Raw genomic sequence first — 15,545 nt, 5'->3', positions numbered from 1 at the left:
CTTTCTATTCGCATTACACCACTAAAACACGAGAAAAGAAAACTTCTCAAATTTGAAAATTCCATTTTCATAAACTCAAATTCAATTTTTTAAAATCAAGTAGGCTCACTACATCAGTTTCATAAAACTGCAGCTCTTAACAACACTGAAGAATGACGAAACTTCATTTGAGAAATTTGTTGAACTTACAAACACTAACAAACTTTCAGACGAAGTTAAGTGGTAGTGTCAATACTTTATTCCCACGAATTAGAAGAAAATGAACGGTCATTTCTTCCTCACGCATATTAACTTATTACATTTCAACTCTGAGCAACTTCTGCAGCTGAATAAAATAACACTACTGCTGCTACTACTCCTGCTACTGCTACCACCACCACTGCCACCACTACTAGTACTACCACTACTGCTACCACCACTACTACCATTACCACCACCACACCACCACCAACACTACCACTACCACTACTATTACTATTACCACCACCACAAGCACTACTATGTCCACACCTGTGGAGTAATGGCTAGCGCGTCTGGCCGTGAAATCAGGTGGCCCAAGTTCGATTCCCGGTTGGGGCAAGTTACCTAGTTGAGATTTTTATCCGGGCTTTTCCCTCAACCCGATATGAGCAAATGCTGGGTAACTTTCGGTGCTGGACCCCGGACTCATTTCACCGGCATTATCACCTTCATATCATTCAGACGCTAAATAACCTAAGATGTTGATAACCTACTAAAATAAAATAAAAAACCACTACTACCACTACCACTACCACATCACCACCAACACTATCACTACTATTACCACCACCACAACTACTACTGCGTCCACACCTGTGGAGTAACGGTTAGCTCGTCTGGCCGTGAAATCAGGTGGCCCAGATTCGATTCCCGGTCGGGGCAAGTTACCTAGTTGAGGTTTTTATCCGGGCTTTTCCCTCAACCCAACATGAACAAATGCTGGGTAACTTTCGGTGCTGGACCCCGGACTCATTTCACCGGCATTATCACCTTCATATCATTCAGACGCTAAATAACCTAGATGTTGATAAAGCGTCGTAAAATAATCTACTAAAATAAAATAAAACACCACTACCACCACCATCACTACCACTACTACCACTACCATTACCACCACCAATAATACTATTGCCACTACCATTACTACTACTACTACTACTACTACTACTACTACTACTACTACTACTACTACCACCACCACTATTACTTCTACTACTACCACTACCACTACTACCACCACCACTATTACTTCTACTACCACCACTACCACTACTACCACCACCACTACTACCAATACTACTATCACCACCACTACTACTGGTACTACAATTACCACTACCATTACCACCACCACTACCACCACCACCACTACTACTGCTACTACAATTACCACTACCATTACCACGACCACCACCACCACTACTAATGCTACTACAATTACGACTACCATTACCACCACCACCACTACTACTGCTACTACAAGTACCACTACAACCACCACCGCCATCACCACTACTACTAATCTTAAAAACTAGCATTTAAAACTGCACAGTTTACTGCTCAGTGGACACAAGCTGTTTTGGTTTGCAGGATCCCTGTGGACATGCGCGACGTGGTGTACTGCACAGCGGTGAAGGCGGGCGGACTTGCCGAGTGGGACTTCGTGCTGCAGCGCTACCTGGCGGCGAAGGACAAGCCTTCGGAGTCTGACGTGCTTCTAGTCAGTCTGGCTTGTACGAAACAAGAATGGCTCTTGGTCACGTAAGTATAAGTTACTAAGTTCTTTGCTACGACTTACTACTACTGCAAGCCTAGAATAGAGAGTAGAGGTAAGAATGAAGTAGTTTCTCTTCTATTTCAAAATATATTGACGCAACTTGGTATATAAAAATATTTTACTAATCTCCATACATTTTAATGTACATAGGCTTTCCCTCATCCTTCTTCATATTAAAGTAATTTTTGTGATTTTGGACAAACTGATTTTTTAAAATCTGCTCCTCATTTCTTCTCTCAGCTCGATAATTAGAAATAATCTCAGGTGGTATCCTCCTTTGCCTCATATCGTAATTTTCAACTAATAGCGACGTACTTGTTTTTCGTTTCTCCCAACAATATCACAGTTTTTAGCAGAGTTCTAACACTAATATTGTCCTATTGCGTCTTTCAGTTTCATTCTAAATGCAGTAACTGTTACAATACGTTTCTCTGTTATGTAAGGTCGTACACTGTCCATCGCATTACACTTTCTAGACACACGTGTCTGGTCCGAAGATACTCGTTTTAAATTATTATTCTCTCCTTATACGGCGTTTCGAAAGACGCACCGTTGCCACTCTCAATTTTTCTCGTTTCTGCAACATGTTTTCAAACTGCTACAAGACACGCCTGTAGTCATTACTACTCTCTTTTTAACTATGTGAAGAGAAATTTAATTTCCTTGAGAAACTTCTTTGGAGGTAAACACAAATACATCGTTCATAACTTCTTTGGTTTCACATGAAGCTTATTCCCGTTTAATTTTGAAATAACTGCTGGAGCCATTTCCTTAAACACAATTGAATATTACAAACACTTAAACTCTATATACACAATTTAAATACATACACACTTATAAATGCATCCACTGAATATTTACAAAACTTCCGTAAAGTAACACAAAGAGATTCACTACCACCTATTAGCGAGCGAACGACTGGCAAATGTTTTGCAAATGAACTTTACGCTTGACCAGGAACCGGTACCTGTCTTTTAAATCTCAACGGTCTCCAAGCTTTCAGGTCTTTCGCGCGAGATTGTACAAGCGACTACCATTCCACAAGCAGAATGGTCGGGTAATGTACTAAGTAAAACACTGCAGTCAATATCAGGTTTCGGAATAAGACTGTTTGTGTGCTACAGGTGGTTATTTTCTGCATCACCTCTTTTACTTTTAGTTCTTCTATCCTTTTATTTTAAATTGTATCTTGCGTTTTTCAGTTGAAACTAATACACAAGGTGTTTCCGAGGTGGTGTTACAAACTTTCAGGGATGATGGCGAAGGGCACATGTATCCATTTGAGATAAGGAACCCTGATCCGGAAATGACAAAGTCGAAAGTTAAGCAAAAATAGTTCTGTGGAAATAAAATAATTTTATTCCTCTGTATACCTAATTTATGTGTATTTATCTGTACATCTTACACATACTGTATTCATCTGACGTTGTTTACGTTGTCTACTTACAATATTCCATTCAGTACGCTGTCTGAGGGATGGGGACAGGAAACTACACTAAAACAATGCAGATAGAGTAATGTGTAACGGACATGGTCGGTCCTGATATGCACGTCTGTAGACAGCAGTGTATGTGTACAAGTTGCAGTGTCCAGTCGATCAGTCCTAGTGAAATGAAGGAGTACACGAGAGCGGAATAAGCAGACCTGATTTTCGAATGCAGATGAGCCAATGGGAACAGTAGACAAGCTCACAGATTGTATCGGGGCAATTACCCACGTAGGATACATCCGGCCCATACCATTTTTCCACGACTGTTCCAAAAGTTAAGGGAAGGAGGGCATGTGGTGCCAAATTACAATTCCATATCTACACAACTATTTTTGCTTATAACTTTCGACTCAGTCATTTCCGGACCAGGGTTCCTTATCTCAAATTGATATATGTGCCCTTCGCCATCATCCCTGAAAGTTTGTAACACCACCTCGGAAAGACCCTGTATAATAAACGAAATTTGCGCACATGTAAAGCGACCCATAAAATGCATTCTTTACCTCAACACTAGAAAGTGTTTCCTACGTAGCGCGTAGAATTCTACGCTGTTGCAATTCGGCTAAAAATGACCAATTCGGTCGCTTTATTTTCAGTAAAGAAAGTCAGTAGTCTTTCTTTAAGAATACTAAATGAAACTCAAAGTAGTCATGTAAAATGTGAGGAAGATAAAATCTCTTGCCTCAGTTTGGAACGTACTCACATCCATTCCATCTTTTGCCTACTGACTGAGTTCTCTCGATCTATAAGCGGAATCACTCAGACGTGCTGGAGTTGCCCACTGCTTCGAAATCTCAGAGCAATTGTGACTATTATAATAATGCATAATAACACAACAGATTGCTGGAGAAGACCTTGCAGAAAAACGGCGAGATCAGACTACAGGACACCATTAGAGTGTGGGGCGTGATGCCGACCGGAGCCACCAGCTCACGCATCGCTTTCAACTACGTCCGGAACAACTGGGCCACCATCCACGAGAAGTGAGTACTAACCTCATTCCTCTTTTAAACTGTTCTTTCCTTCTCACTGTCTTTCTTCATAATCTACTTTTCATTTCTATTCTCCTATTATTTCTCCCGATCATTTTCTACAGTCTTCCTGTTAGTTCCATCTCAATCAACTAAGTCAGCTAGACCAGAAATGTAATAAATGACCACACTTATAGGGATAATTTTATTTATAGCTTCTCTGATAAACATTTTGGTAATAAAGACATAAGATAGGACACACTCTTTCTGGTGCCAATTCAAAGAAAAGAACTTCCAGTGTCACAAATCGTAAGAGTAACTTGGAAAGCAATTGTTTTATACTTATTTAATGATGATTTTTAGAAATAACAGTCATCAAGATAGAGTTCATAACATGCTTGATCGATTTTTACAGGGCTGGTAAAGACGAGTTCCTTATCGGCCGTATGATAAAAGGAGCAATTAGTGGCCTTACGACGGAACTTGACAGCAAAGATGTAAGTACCATTCATTCAAGCTCATTAATACAGAATGCAGCATACTTAATTTTCGTTCAGTGCAATTATCAGTGCAGAAACATCTTAAAATATGAAAGTTTTTAATTTCCATTTTGTAGGAAGTATAAGGAGAAGATATTTATTTATTTTACTTATTTACTTATTTACTTATTTATTTATTTATTTATTTATTTATTTATTTATTTATTTATTTATTTATTCTGGTAGAGTTAAGGCCATTAGAACTTCTCTTCCACACTACCAGAAGTGAAATATATATATAGAAACAATAACAAAAGTAATAATATTAATAGTAATAAAATCATTATCTCGCACATTAACGAGCTAACATAGAATTAAATATTGACTAAACATGATACATAATAAATTAAGTAATTTACAATTTATATCCTAATTCTACTTTATATTAGGCCTAAATTCTAACACTGCAAAAATTAATTTCGAGGTTTTAACGAAAATAATTATTTTTACACTCATCAAACCGTTCAGCATACAATTTTTTCCTGAAAAATTGTCCGGAATTTATACCCAGTATCTACGAGTCAGTTCATGTGAAAATGTATCTACAGTAAAGCGAGTATAATAAGGATTACTAATATTGTAATTAATAAATAATGAACACTTCAGCATTATTTCTAAATAGAAGTATATCGAGTTCTCGCCGACACGATCAAGGACGCGGTGACGAGTGCAGTGGTGGTGGAACTCCAGAAAAATCTCGACTTCAACAAAGACTTAATTAGTGACTTCAAAAGTGCTCTGGAGCAAAAAGATCGTCGGATCGAGGAGCTAGAATACAAACTGGACGACTTAGAACAATACCAGCGACGCCAGTGTCTGCGTATTTTCGGTGTAGGTGAGAACAATGGTGAGGACACCGACGTGTTAGCGATTAGTGTGGCGGAGAAGGTAGGGGTGGACTTGAGTCTGGCCGACATTGATAGGAGCCATAGAGTTGGTAGGAGAGACGAGAATCGACCCAGACCAATAATTGTGAAATTCGCTAGTTACAGGAAGAGAAGCGAGGTCTTCCGAAACAAAAGAAAATTAAAAAATTCTGGCTGGACAATTCGGGAAGACTTGACGAAAACTCGCCACAACATGTTACGCGAAGCGATTACTAAATTTGGACAAACCAACGTGTGGACTCAAGACGGCGTCATCATTGTAAAAAGCGGCGACACGAAAAGAAGGATCACCCGTATGGCTGAGATACATAATTAGTAAGTCAAGGCAACTCCTCGTAAGTTGTTTGTTATATTAAGAAAGTAATAGTTTAATAATTTAATACTAATTATTTAATTATTGTAGTAATACTATATTTAGTTGCATTACATCACCTCAGTAAATTTAGTCTATTTTAGTTAGGTTGGCACTATTGCCTATATCGTCCCGCTTTCTGTGGCATGCCCTCAGGCTGATGGCTGGTCTAGCCTCCCCGACCCTCCTCACTGTCGACAACCTGTTCCCACAACTCTATCCACTTGTCTGTCATCCTCCCCAACTCCTCCATTGTCTACCTCTCAGCTGTTAAAGCAGTCTTTCTCACCTGACCCCAAATCTTTGAAAATAGCACATTTAAATTGTCAAAGCATTATTCCTCATTTCCAGGAATTCTCTTCTATTTTCACTAATATAGATGTCCAATGTATTCTTGTTAGCGAGACTTGGCTAAAACCCTCATTGTCTTCCTCACTCGTTCACTTAAACGGCTATACTTTATGTAGAAATGACAGATTATACAAACGAGGGGGTGGAGTTTGCGCATATATTAGGAATGATCTGCACCCTAAAATTATTCTAAAATCACAAGGCGATGCATTGCGACCCGAATATTTGTTCGTAGAAATACAAGCAAGTCTTCATAAATGTCTCTTAGCAGTTATTTATAAGCCTCCCAAAGCTGGACATCTATCCGATTTAGAAAGCCCGTTAGCCGATCTTTTACCGCAATATGAACATGTCTTGGTTATGGGGGATTTCAATTTAAATCTTCTGGCAGTTAGATCAAATGGGACTAATCAACTCCGTAATTTGTTCGAAACTTTCAATCTAACAATTCTTCCACTCAATCCTACCCACCACACACCTACTTCCGATACTTTAATTGACCTAATCATTACGAATAATTCTGATAGAATTCTAACTTCAGGACAGTTACCAGTTCCGGGAATATCTGGTCATGATCTTATTTTTGCCGAGTACTCTCTTCAGTGCCCAAAAAAATGCAGCTAAGGTAATTACTTACAGAGATCTAAAAGGCATTGACAACGACCAACTAACTTCTGACGCCTTACAAATGCCATGGCATACTATTTTTAATTTAATCACTGTTGACGAAAAAGTTGCCACCTTTAATGACATGATAATACAATTATTCGACAAACATGCACCTTTAAAGAAGAGACGAGTCACCCACCGACCCGCCCCATGGCTGAATGACAGTATTCGTAATCTTATGACGTCACGTGACGCTGCTTTCCGGAAGTACAGAAACAACAAATCTGCCGAAAACTTTAACAACTACAAAAAACTTAGAAACAAAACCACACAAAGCATTAGGAATGCTAAACGCCGTCACGCTCTGAGTCTCGTCGACCCGTCCGTTCCCCCGCGGTGTCTTTGGAATAACTTACGTGATATGGGAGTAGGGAAGAAAGCATCAGAAGCTGAAGTTATAAACATACCACTTGATAAACTCAATGAATACTTTACCTCACCTCCCACTATACGACCTGAAAAACAGTCAAAACTAAATACAATTAATACTCTCCTAGCTAATCCTCCTCCTTCTCGCGAAAAATTTTTCTTCTCGCACATTACTGATTCTGAAGTAAGAAGGGCTCTTAAAAGCATTAAATCTAAAGCACAAGGCTCTGACAACATAAGCATAGTCTTTATCAATAAGTTAGTTGATATCGTGCTTCCTGTAATAACCCATATTTTCAATTCTTCAGTTATCACGTCTGTTTATCCGCAACTCTGGAAAACAGCTTTGGTACGCCCACTTCCTAAAGTAAATTCACCAACTTCTGCAAAAGACTATAGGCCAATCTCCATTCTTCCCGTTTTATCCAAAGCCCTGGAACGCATCATTCATAAGCAGTTGTCAGACTACCTAATAGAATTTAATCTTTTAGACCCTTTACAATCAGGATTCAGAAATGGCCATAGCACTTCTACTGCTTTGTTGAATGTTACTGAGGACATACGCGCAGCCATGGATAAACGACAGGCTACTGTACTAGTTTTATTGGACTATAGCAAAGCCTTTGATTCTGTTGACTTCGATCTACTATTGACTAAACTACAAACGCTACACCTTTCTGATAGTGTTATCACCTGGATGTACTCCTACCTTACTGGCCGCCAGCAGCGTGTCATATCTAATAATCGTTTCTCATCCTGGCGTACTGTAGATACAGGAGTTCCTCAGGGATCAGTATTAGGCCCCTTGCTCTTCTCTATTTATATAAATGGAATTTCTAAATCATTTAAGCACTGCAGATATCAAATATATGCAGACGACGTTCAATTGTATATTTCAGCGCGTCCTGATGCACTAAATGATAGCATTAATAGTCTTAATGAAGATCTTGATTCCATCTCTTCCTGGTCTCAACAATTTGGGCTTAACCTAAACGCATGTAAATCACAGGCTATTCTGTTCGCGAACCGTAGATTAATTCCTGAAGTCAACGACCTGAATATTCCACCTGTGAAACTGGATAAAACAATCATCCCGTTTAGCTCTACCGTAAAAAATCTCGGAGTGCATTTCGAATCTAATCTTAGTTGGGATACGCATATTAAATATACATGTAAGAAGGCATTCTCTATTCTCCATTCACTAAAAAGATTGTATCATTATCCATCTAAATTAAAACAGACGCTGGTACAGACACTCATTCTACCTCACTTCGATTATTGCGACGTTTTGTTCAGTGATCTCAGGATTGATTCCGCCCAGAAACTACAGCGTGTTCATAACGCGTGCGTCCGCTTCATTTGTAATGTTCGATACTATGATCATATCTCACCTTCTTTCGAGAAGTTATCATGGCTTAGGTTACATGAGAGGAGAAATCTGCACTCACTTTCTCTCTTACATCGAATTATGCACACTTCATCCCCCTATTATTTATTCGCTCGTTTTCATACTCTCTCTCGCTATCATAATATTAATACTCGATCACAACGCGATAACACGCTAGAAATTCCACTTCACACATCATCTCTGTATTCCTCATCTTTCGCTGTTGCTACCTCTCGTCACTGGAACTCTCTGCCGCCTGAAGTCAAGGGCTGCCGAACATTGAAATCTTTCAAATCCAAGTTAGAAAATTATCTTATGACGAGTTGCCAAACTAACTTACTATTATGACAAGTGTTGTATTGCATGTTTCCACGTATTCACAATTTTTTTTTTATGTTCTAGTGATATTTAACTTATTTTATATTTTTGTTCTCATATTTTCCGATAATGGTATATCTCTAATGTGATAAGTTGAGCTATATATAAACATAATTTTCCTTACTGTGTATACTTAAAAATATTGTATTCATTGTATGCTTTGTACTGCACTATTGTATTACTACTATTAGTATTATTATTGCTATTAGGCCTGTTATTATTATTATTTTATTTATTATTATTATTATTAATATTATTATTATCATTATTGTTATCATTACTATTCTATTTATTATTATTATTATTATTATTATTATTATTATTATTATTATTATTATTATCAATAATTCTTATTTTTTTATACTTTGTAGGCCTCATTTATTTTTGACCTGCTGTTGACATTTTATTATGCTTTTTTTTTCTTTCTTTCTGTATGTTATATATTATGTCTGATTTCTTCTTACTTGTTGTTTACATTTTATTATTATTATCTTATTCAGTTTTGTGTGTACTTTGTAAATTTGTAGTGTTTCTATAACGCAGTTTTTACTCCTGGTTGAGTGTTAGAGAAGGCCGTATGGCCTTAACTCTGCCAGGTTAAATAAATCATTATTATTATTATTATTATTATTATTATTATTATTATTATTATTATTATTATTATTATTATTATTATACAATTTTGGTAATGAGATCGAACATTGATCTTACTAATGTTATCATCACCATGGTTCAGCTACTGATGAGAATCGGATACGGTACTTCCTGGATTAAATAGCAGAATGCGATTACATCGCTCCATCCGGTTTTCTCCGGTAGTGCGACACTTTGACAGAGGGAATAGGAGAACCACATGCCGTAACAAATATAGCGAATAGGCTGATGTAATGTAGTATGGATAATAAGTTACCATAGACACTAAAAACGTTTGGTTGATTTTCGAAAATTTACACAAAATTTTGTACCCAATAGCAGTAAAGATCTTTAGGCCTAATTCTTTCTTCGCCGCGTTTTACCCGTGTAGAGGAGGATATGTTATCATTTGACGAACATTTGACAGGAACATATTGCAGGGCTCCCTGATCGTGTGATGAGCAGCATTATATCAGAAGTATTATAACATTCATACTATTAGAAAAAATAGCACAAATAATACCAAAAAAGGCTAACCGATTTTTAATAAGAGACCAGCAGTTGAATTAATATTTCAAAGCAAAATATATGAATTAATTTTATGCAATAAACAAATTTTTGCTTATAAATAGCAGCAAAATTAAGATATCGCATTCTTGATTTTTTCGAGTTAAATTAGCCTGCCATCAACAGATTTATGCAAATATCTCATTTTTTTTTCAAAATGTCGGTTGGCCTATTATTGCGTAACTCCGTCCAAATAATGCGCGGAACAACTTTGTGTCCCTCGAATGCGCGCTGAGCATGTTATCATCATCATCATCATCATCATCATCATCATCATCATCATCATCATCATCATCATCATCATCATCATCATCAGAAATTGATGAATTCAATTCCGTCTTCGGCTCGACGCTGGCGGCGTGACGGACAAATGCGTTTAGGCTTACAAATCGAGCGACTAGCGAGTTCTTGTGAGTATTGAAATCCCAGTAAATAAGCGGCCAATAGAAAACTTCATCCAGATGCGTCTGACTATTGCACCCGTAGGGAAAGAAGCAAATTTTGACAGCTCTGTAATGTACATTTTTGTACTCCCATCCGCTCCCGAATCCCTCAGCCAACGAAAACTGAATACGTCACTCGCCTTTCTGATGCCACACACTAAGTGGATATGACGTTGCCAAATAGTTATAGTTCATAACTTTCCTTCCGCTCTTATCTGTCCGCTCGTCCACCCCCTCGCCCTCTATAATTTTCATTTCTAAGTTTGTAATGGGAACTTGAATAATAAATACCGTGCACATATAGGCTATAATTTTTTTGAAGTTACTAAGATATTGCTTTTCAATCACATCTAATAATAATGAATTTTGATATTTTTATAAACCCGTAAAATTAAAATCTTGCACAATTAATGAAATAGATAATTTTTACCTTCGATCGAAAGCGCGCCAAGCAACGCTCCTTTACCCGGCAGCAGCTGTCAGTTGACGCCTTGTCGTAAAAACCAACTGAATTTTTTCGGTAACATGCGGTAGGTTTCATACGAGCACTTCGGTTTCAACCATGTTGCTATTCCATCGCTGTGTCGTGAGAACAATGTCCCTAAATTAACTACGTAGTTGAAAAGGGATGTTAAATAATTATCAATTAACAATGTAGACAACGGTGTAGATTAAGAGCAACGATCCGTGCTTGTAATTCATGCGCTCGGGCGTGGGTTGGAATCTCGGATATACTGATTATTATCTGGTTGGATTTTTCAGTGGTTTCTCCCACTGTAATGACAATGTCAGGTAATCTCGCTGCGAATCCTTGATCTTATTTCGTAAAAATACTAGTGCTGTTGATCGATGAAAATATTTAATCGGTTAACTATTTGAATTTAATCGATTAAAACAACTATTTCAATTACTTACCAACATATTTATTATGAGGCTTATACTTTTTTGTGTCAATTTCTCCGGGAATTTTTGAGACAAACATAAATAACAAAAAGTATGTAGAATCACCTAGTCAATACTGCTTCATCCATGATTTTAAACATGTGAATGCATTCACATGCTCTACGTTTGGTAACAATGTTTCCTGCATCACTAAACACGAAAAAACTTTTTATTTTCTGTCAAGCACTTCTCTACGATCGTTCAATTTAAATCCACACGTTCCACCGAGTTTATCTCTCAAATTTTCATATGACATAATGGAGTTTACACTTTTCAGAAACCACAGAAAACTGATTTTTTTTTCTGTATCAAACTAAACACACAACCTTCATATACAAACTCACTACAGAAACTGCAAGTGCAAAAAGTACAGCGGTCGAAACAGAAGACTGGCCCCTATTGTAATCGAATTACCAGATTTTAGAAAGAGAAGAAGATAGTTACACTCTCACTTGCACACAGTGTAGACATGACTATTTTATAAGGGATGAGGGAGACGAATCCCAGAAAAGTATGTATGGAAGATGAGCTGACGACAATGTGGAAGTTTTCTTGGAAAATCATAAAACTTAATAAGGGTTTTGCATTGTGTTTCAACTTTCAATAGAGGTAGACTAGATCACTGTCCTCATATCTGCATATCTTTCTGAAGTGTTTGTGTAAAGATTTTCCCTACACCACCTGGTTTACAGTTAGAAAATGACAGTACTATTGTGCTTTTAAGTAAGCAATTTCCGAGAGAGAAATATTGTCTGAATTTTTAGTACGAGTTTGTATTAACAAAATAATAATTAATATCAACTACAACCGATTAATTTTAATGACTAGATTATTCGATTAAATATTTTTGATCGATTAATCGATTAAATCCCACAAAACTACAAAATATCATCTCATTATTTCCAATTCCGCCGACACTTGATAACCTAGCAGTTGATATAACATTACTAAAAAACCGATAAAAATTTATGAACGACAGTTTTAAATGTTGTTAGCAGTGTTGCCAATTCAGCGGTTTTCCCGCTCGATCTAGGGTTTTTCAGTGTTAGTTTTGCGAGTAAAATTTATGAAAATTATATTGCTCATACAGGGATATAGCGGTTTTTTCAAACACTCACAGCGGTAAAATACTCTTATTTTACATTGGCGATATAGCAATGTAGCGGTTTCTGCACTGTAGCTTAGCGAGTTTTTAAGAATCGAATTGGCAACATTGGTTGTTAGAAAATTGTACGTTATCGGCATATGAATTGGTAACTGAAGCGATGGACTGTGAATGTTGCAATATAGTACATAAAACAAAGACAAAACCGCCTTATGATTAAGTTTAAATGCGAGCGTAGCAAGCTAGTAGATTACAGCAATAGTCGGCTGCGAACTAGACCCATAACTCACGGGAAGGAGGATCATTTGTCTTGCACGCGGTAACATGTTGCTTGCACGTAGTTAAGTGTGGCTTGGCCTCTTTTCACGCTCATGCACACAATTACATCACTTCCCGTGTTCCAAGCCATCACTTAGGTATAGTAATTTTATATCACTACCACAACCAACAGCACTGCTGCACTACCACTACTACCACCATTACCGCTATTGCTACCACAACTACTATCACTAAATTTTTAATATACAAGTTGACAGTTTTAATGTACAATAGTGGCAAAAAAGAAACCGGACCGACCCTTGTATACTGTTTTCGCTGTAAGAAAAATCCTAATGTAAACACAAGAACGTTGCCGTCATATCCGTGATTGGCTCCCAGTCGAAACACTCACATGACGCAGGAAAATATAGTTCGTATTTGGAAACCACAATCTTGTATTATTTGAAAATAAAAAATTGAGTTCTAGTTGTTAAATACGATGAAACATTTAACTGTACTCATATGTAAACCGCTATGTAAAAGAAAAGCTACTTTTATATTTTGTTATGTACTATGAACGCGGATGAATACCAACAGTAATACCGAGGTACTCTGTTCTTGTAGCAAGCTGGTGTCACTTGAGCTCGTAGTTGTTCACATAAGCACGCGGTACTGAAATATGGCTTCTCCATCTTCAACTGTCCATTGTGAAGACATAAGACTTAAAAATAGTTTAATTACAGTACGGTAATTATAAAGTAAATGTTTCCTAGGCAAATGAATGTATAGTAGTGAGGTTAGGCCTACTTGACGAATAATGGGAAATGTTTAACATGAAACAGAATGTACAACAGTAGGCGGGAACACTGAGAATCTATGGCGCCAAACAGTGGCCAATGAAGCCTCACTTCAGTCACGTGCTATTGTTTACATTAGGATTTTTCTTACAGCGAAAAGATTATAGCTGATTTCAGAGCCTTGTTCACTCCAGAGCACGATGGACTGGTAACTAAGACTTTAATGGTTCGACTCCTGCCTGGGTAGGAACCTTTTTTTTTTATTCTTTATTCAAATTTATTCCAATAATACTTTTCGATTGCAGCGATATTTTACTATTTAATTACTTATTATTCCCAGAACATGAATTTTACCAGCAGTCGAAAAGTATTAGGAATAAATTTGAATAAGGAACAAAAAAAAGTTTCCTTCCAAGGCAGGATTCGAACCACGAAAGTCTTAGTTACCAGTCTGTCGTGCTCTGGAGTGAACAAGGCTCTGAAATCAGCTACAAGGGTCGATCCGGTTTTTTGCCACTACTATCCCTGCATACAGGGGAAAGAGATTTAGTATTACTGTTGTAGAAAACGTTGTAACTCTCATATCTTTCGTAAGAACATGAAAGTTAACGCTATTTATGGAAAATTCACAGGTTATATAATATTTAAGGATTGTGGATAAAAATAGGGCATCAAGATCTTGCCGCCTGAAATATAAACTGACACTTAAATAATCGCAGTTTTGCTCGTACTATTCTTGGAGTCATTGGGCAGAAATCTACTGGAACAGAACGATATGAATTTGCGATGGACACTTACTAATTTCTGAATCAGTTGTTGTTGTTTATTTAACTGTCCGAAGACAGGTCTGAACCTCACGAGTGATACCAACAAGGCATTACTTATGAGGCAACTAGATCAGGAGATAATTGGGTAAGGTGCCCACTTCCTTTCCCTCTCCATTGCATACATCGCCGACTAACTACGTATTAGACTAATTAGACTTCAGATGTATACAAACAAATTGTTCTTCCTTTGACACATATCGTCAAGTGAGTTGTACTACACTACTACCTGATAATAGATGTACATATCAGACAGAACCTCAATCAGAGGTACTGAATCAGTGGTAACAGAATTGCAGACTATAGATGTGTATTCAAGTTTCGATCTCACTCATGCAAAGTGTTGAAAGGGAATCATGCGTAGAAAAAGAATAAGTTATTGATCGTATTAGATCCAACATTATAATTTTGTGATTATATAGCCTACATAAAATCTATCTATTTTATACATTTGGAGGCAAAGTCATCACGCTGGAATTCAAATTAATCGAAACACAGTTCTCGATACACTAATGTTTGCCGACGATCAGGTTATTATCGCTAAAACAGAGGATGCTTTACAAAGAGCCATTTATAATTTGCAAATAACCGCCTCTGATTTCAATATGGAAATCTCAAAAGAGAAAACGAAAGTCATGGCATTTTCGGGAGAGAATCCAATTCCAAGTAAGATCATGATAAATAATACTTTAATTGAACGTGTTAATTCCTTTAACTATTTAGGTTATAACCTCTCTTACATCACTGATGAAGATATGTCGAACAAAATATCTAAATTTATAAAAA

At 37.2% G+C, this 15,545-nt stretch overlaps 1 protein-coding gene across 4 annotated transcripts in view; it reads left to right on the top strand.

Moving 5' to 3' along the window:
- LOC138703095 (aminopeptidase N-like) overlaps nt 1-15,545 on the top strand; it is a 147,038-nt gene that overhangs the window by 128,509 nt on the left and 2,984 nt on the right. For all 4 annotated transcript variants that reach the window (XM_069830696.1, XM_069830683.1, XM_069830704.1 and 1 more), the window contains exons 14-16: nt 1,612-1,782; nt 4,127-4,270; nt 4,674-4,755. In XM_069830696.1, coding sequence (XP_069686797.1) covers nt 1,612-1,782; nt 4,127-4,270; nt 4,674-4,755 — 397 coding nt within the window. The remainder of the gene's footprint in view (nt 1-1,611; nt 1,783-4,126; nt 4,271-4,673; nt 4,756-15,545) is intronic.

The sequence above is a fragment of the Periplaneta americana genome, chromosome 1 (assembly GCF_040183065.1).
Source record: "Periplaneta americana isolate PAMFEO1 chromosome 1, P.americana_PAMFEO1_priV1, whole genome shotgun sequence".
Lineage (NCBI taxonomy): Eukaryota > Metazoa > Arthropoda > Insecta > Blattodea > Blattidae > Periplaneta > Periplaneta americana.
This window is presented reverse-complemented; position numbering and strand designations above follow the sequence as displayed.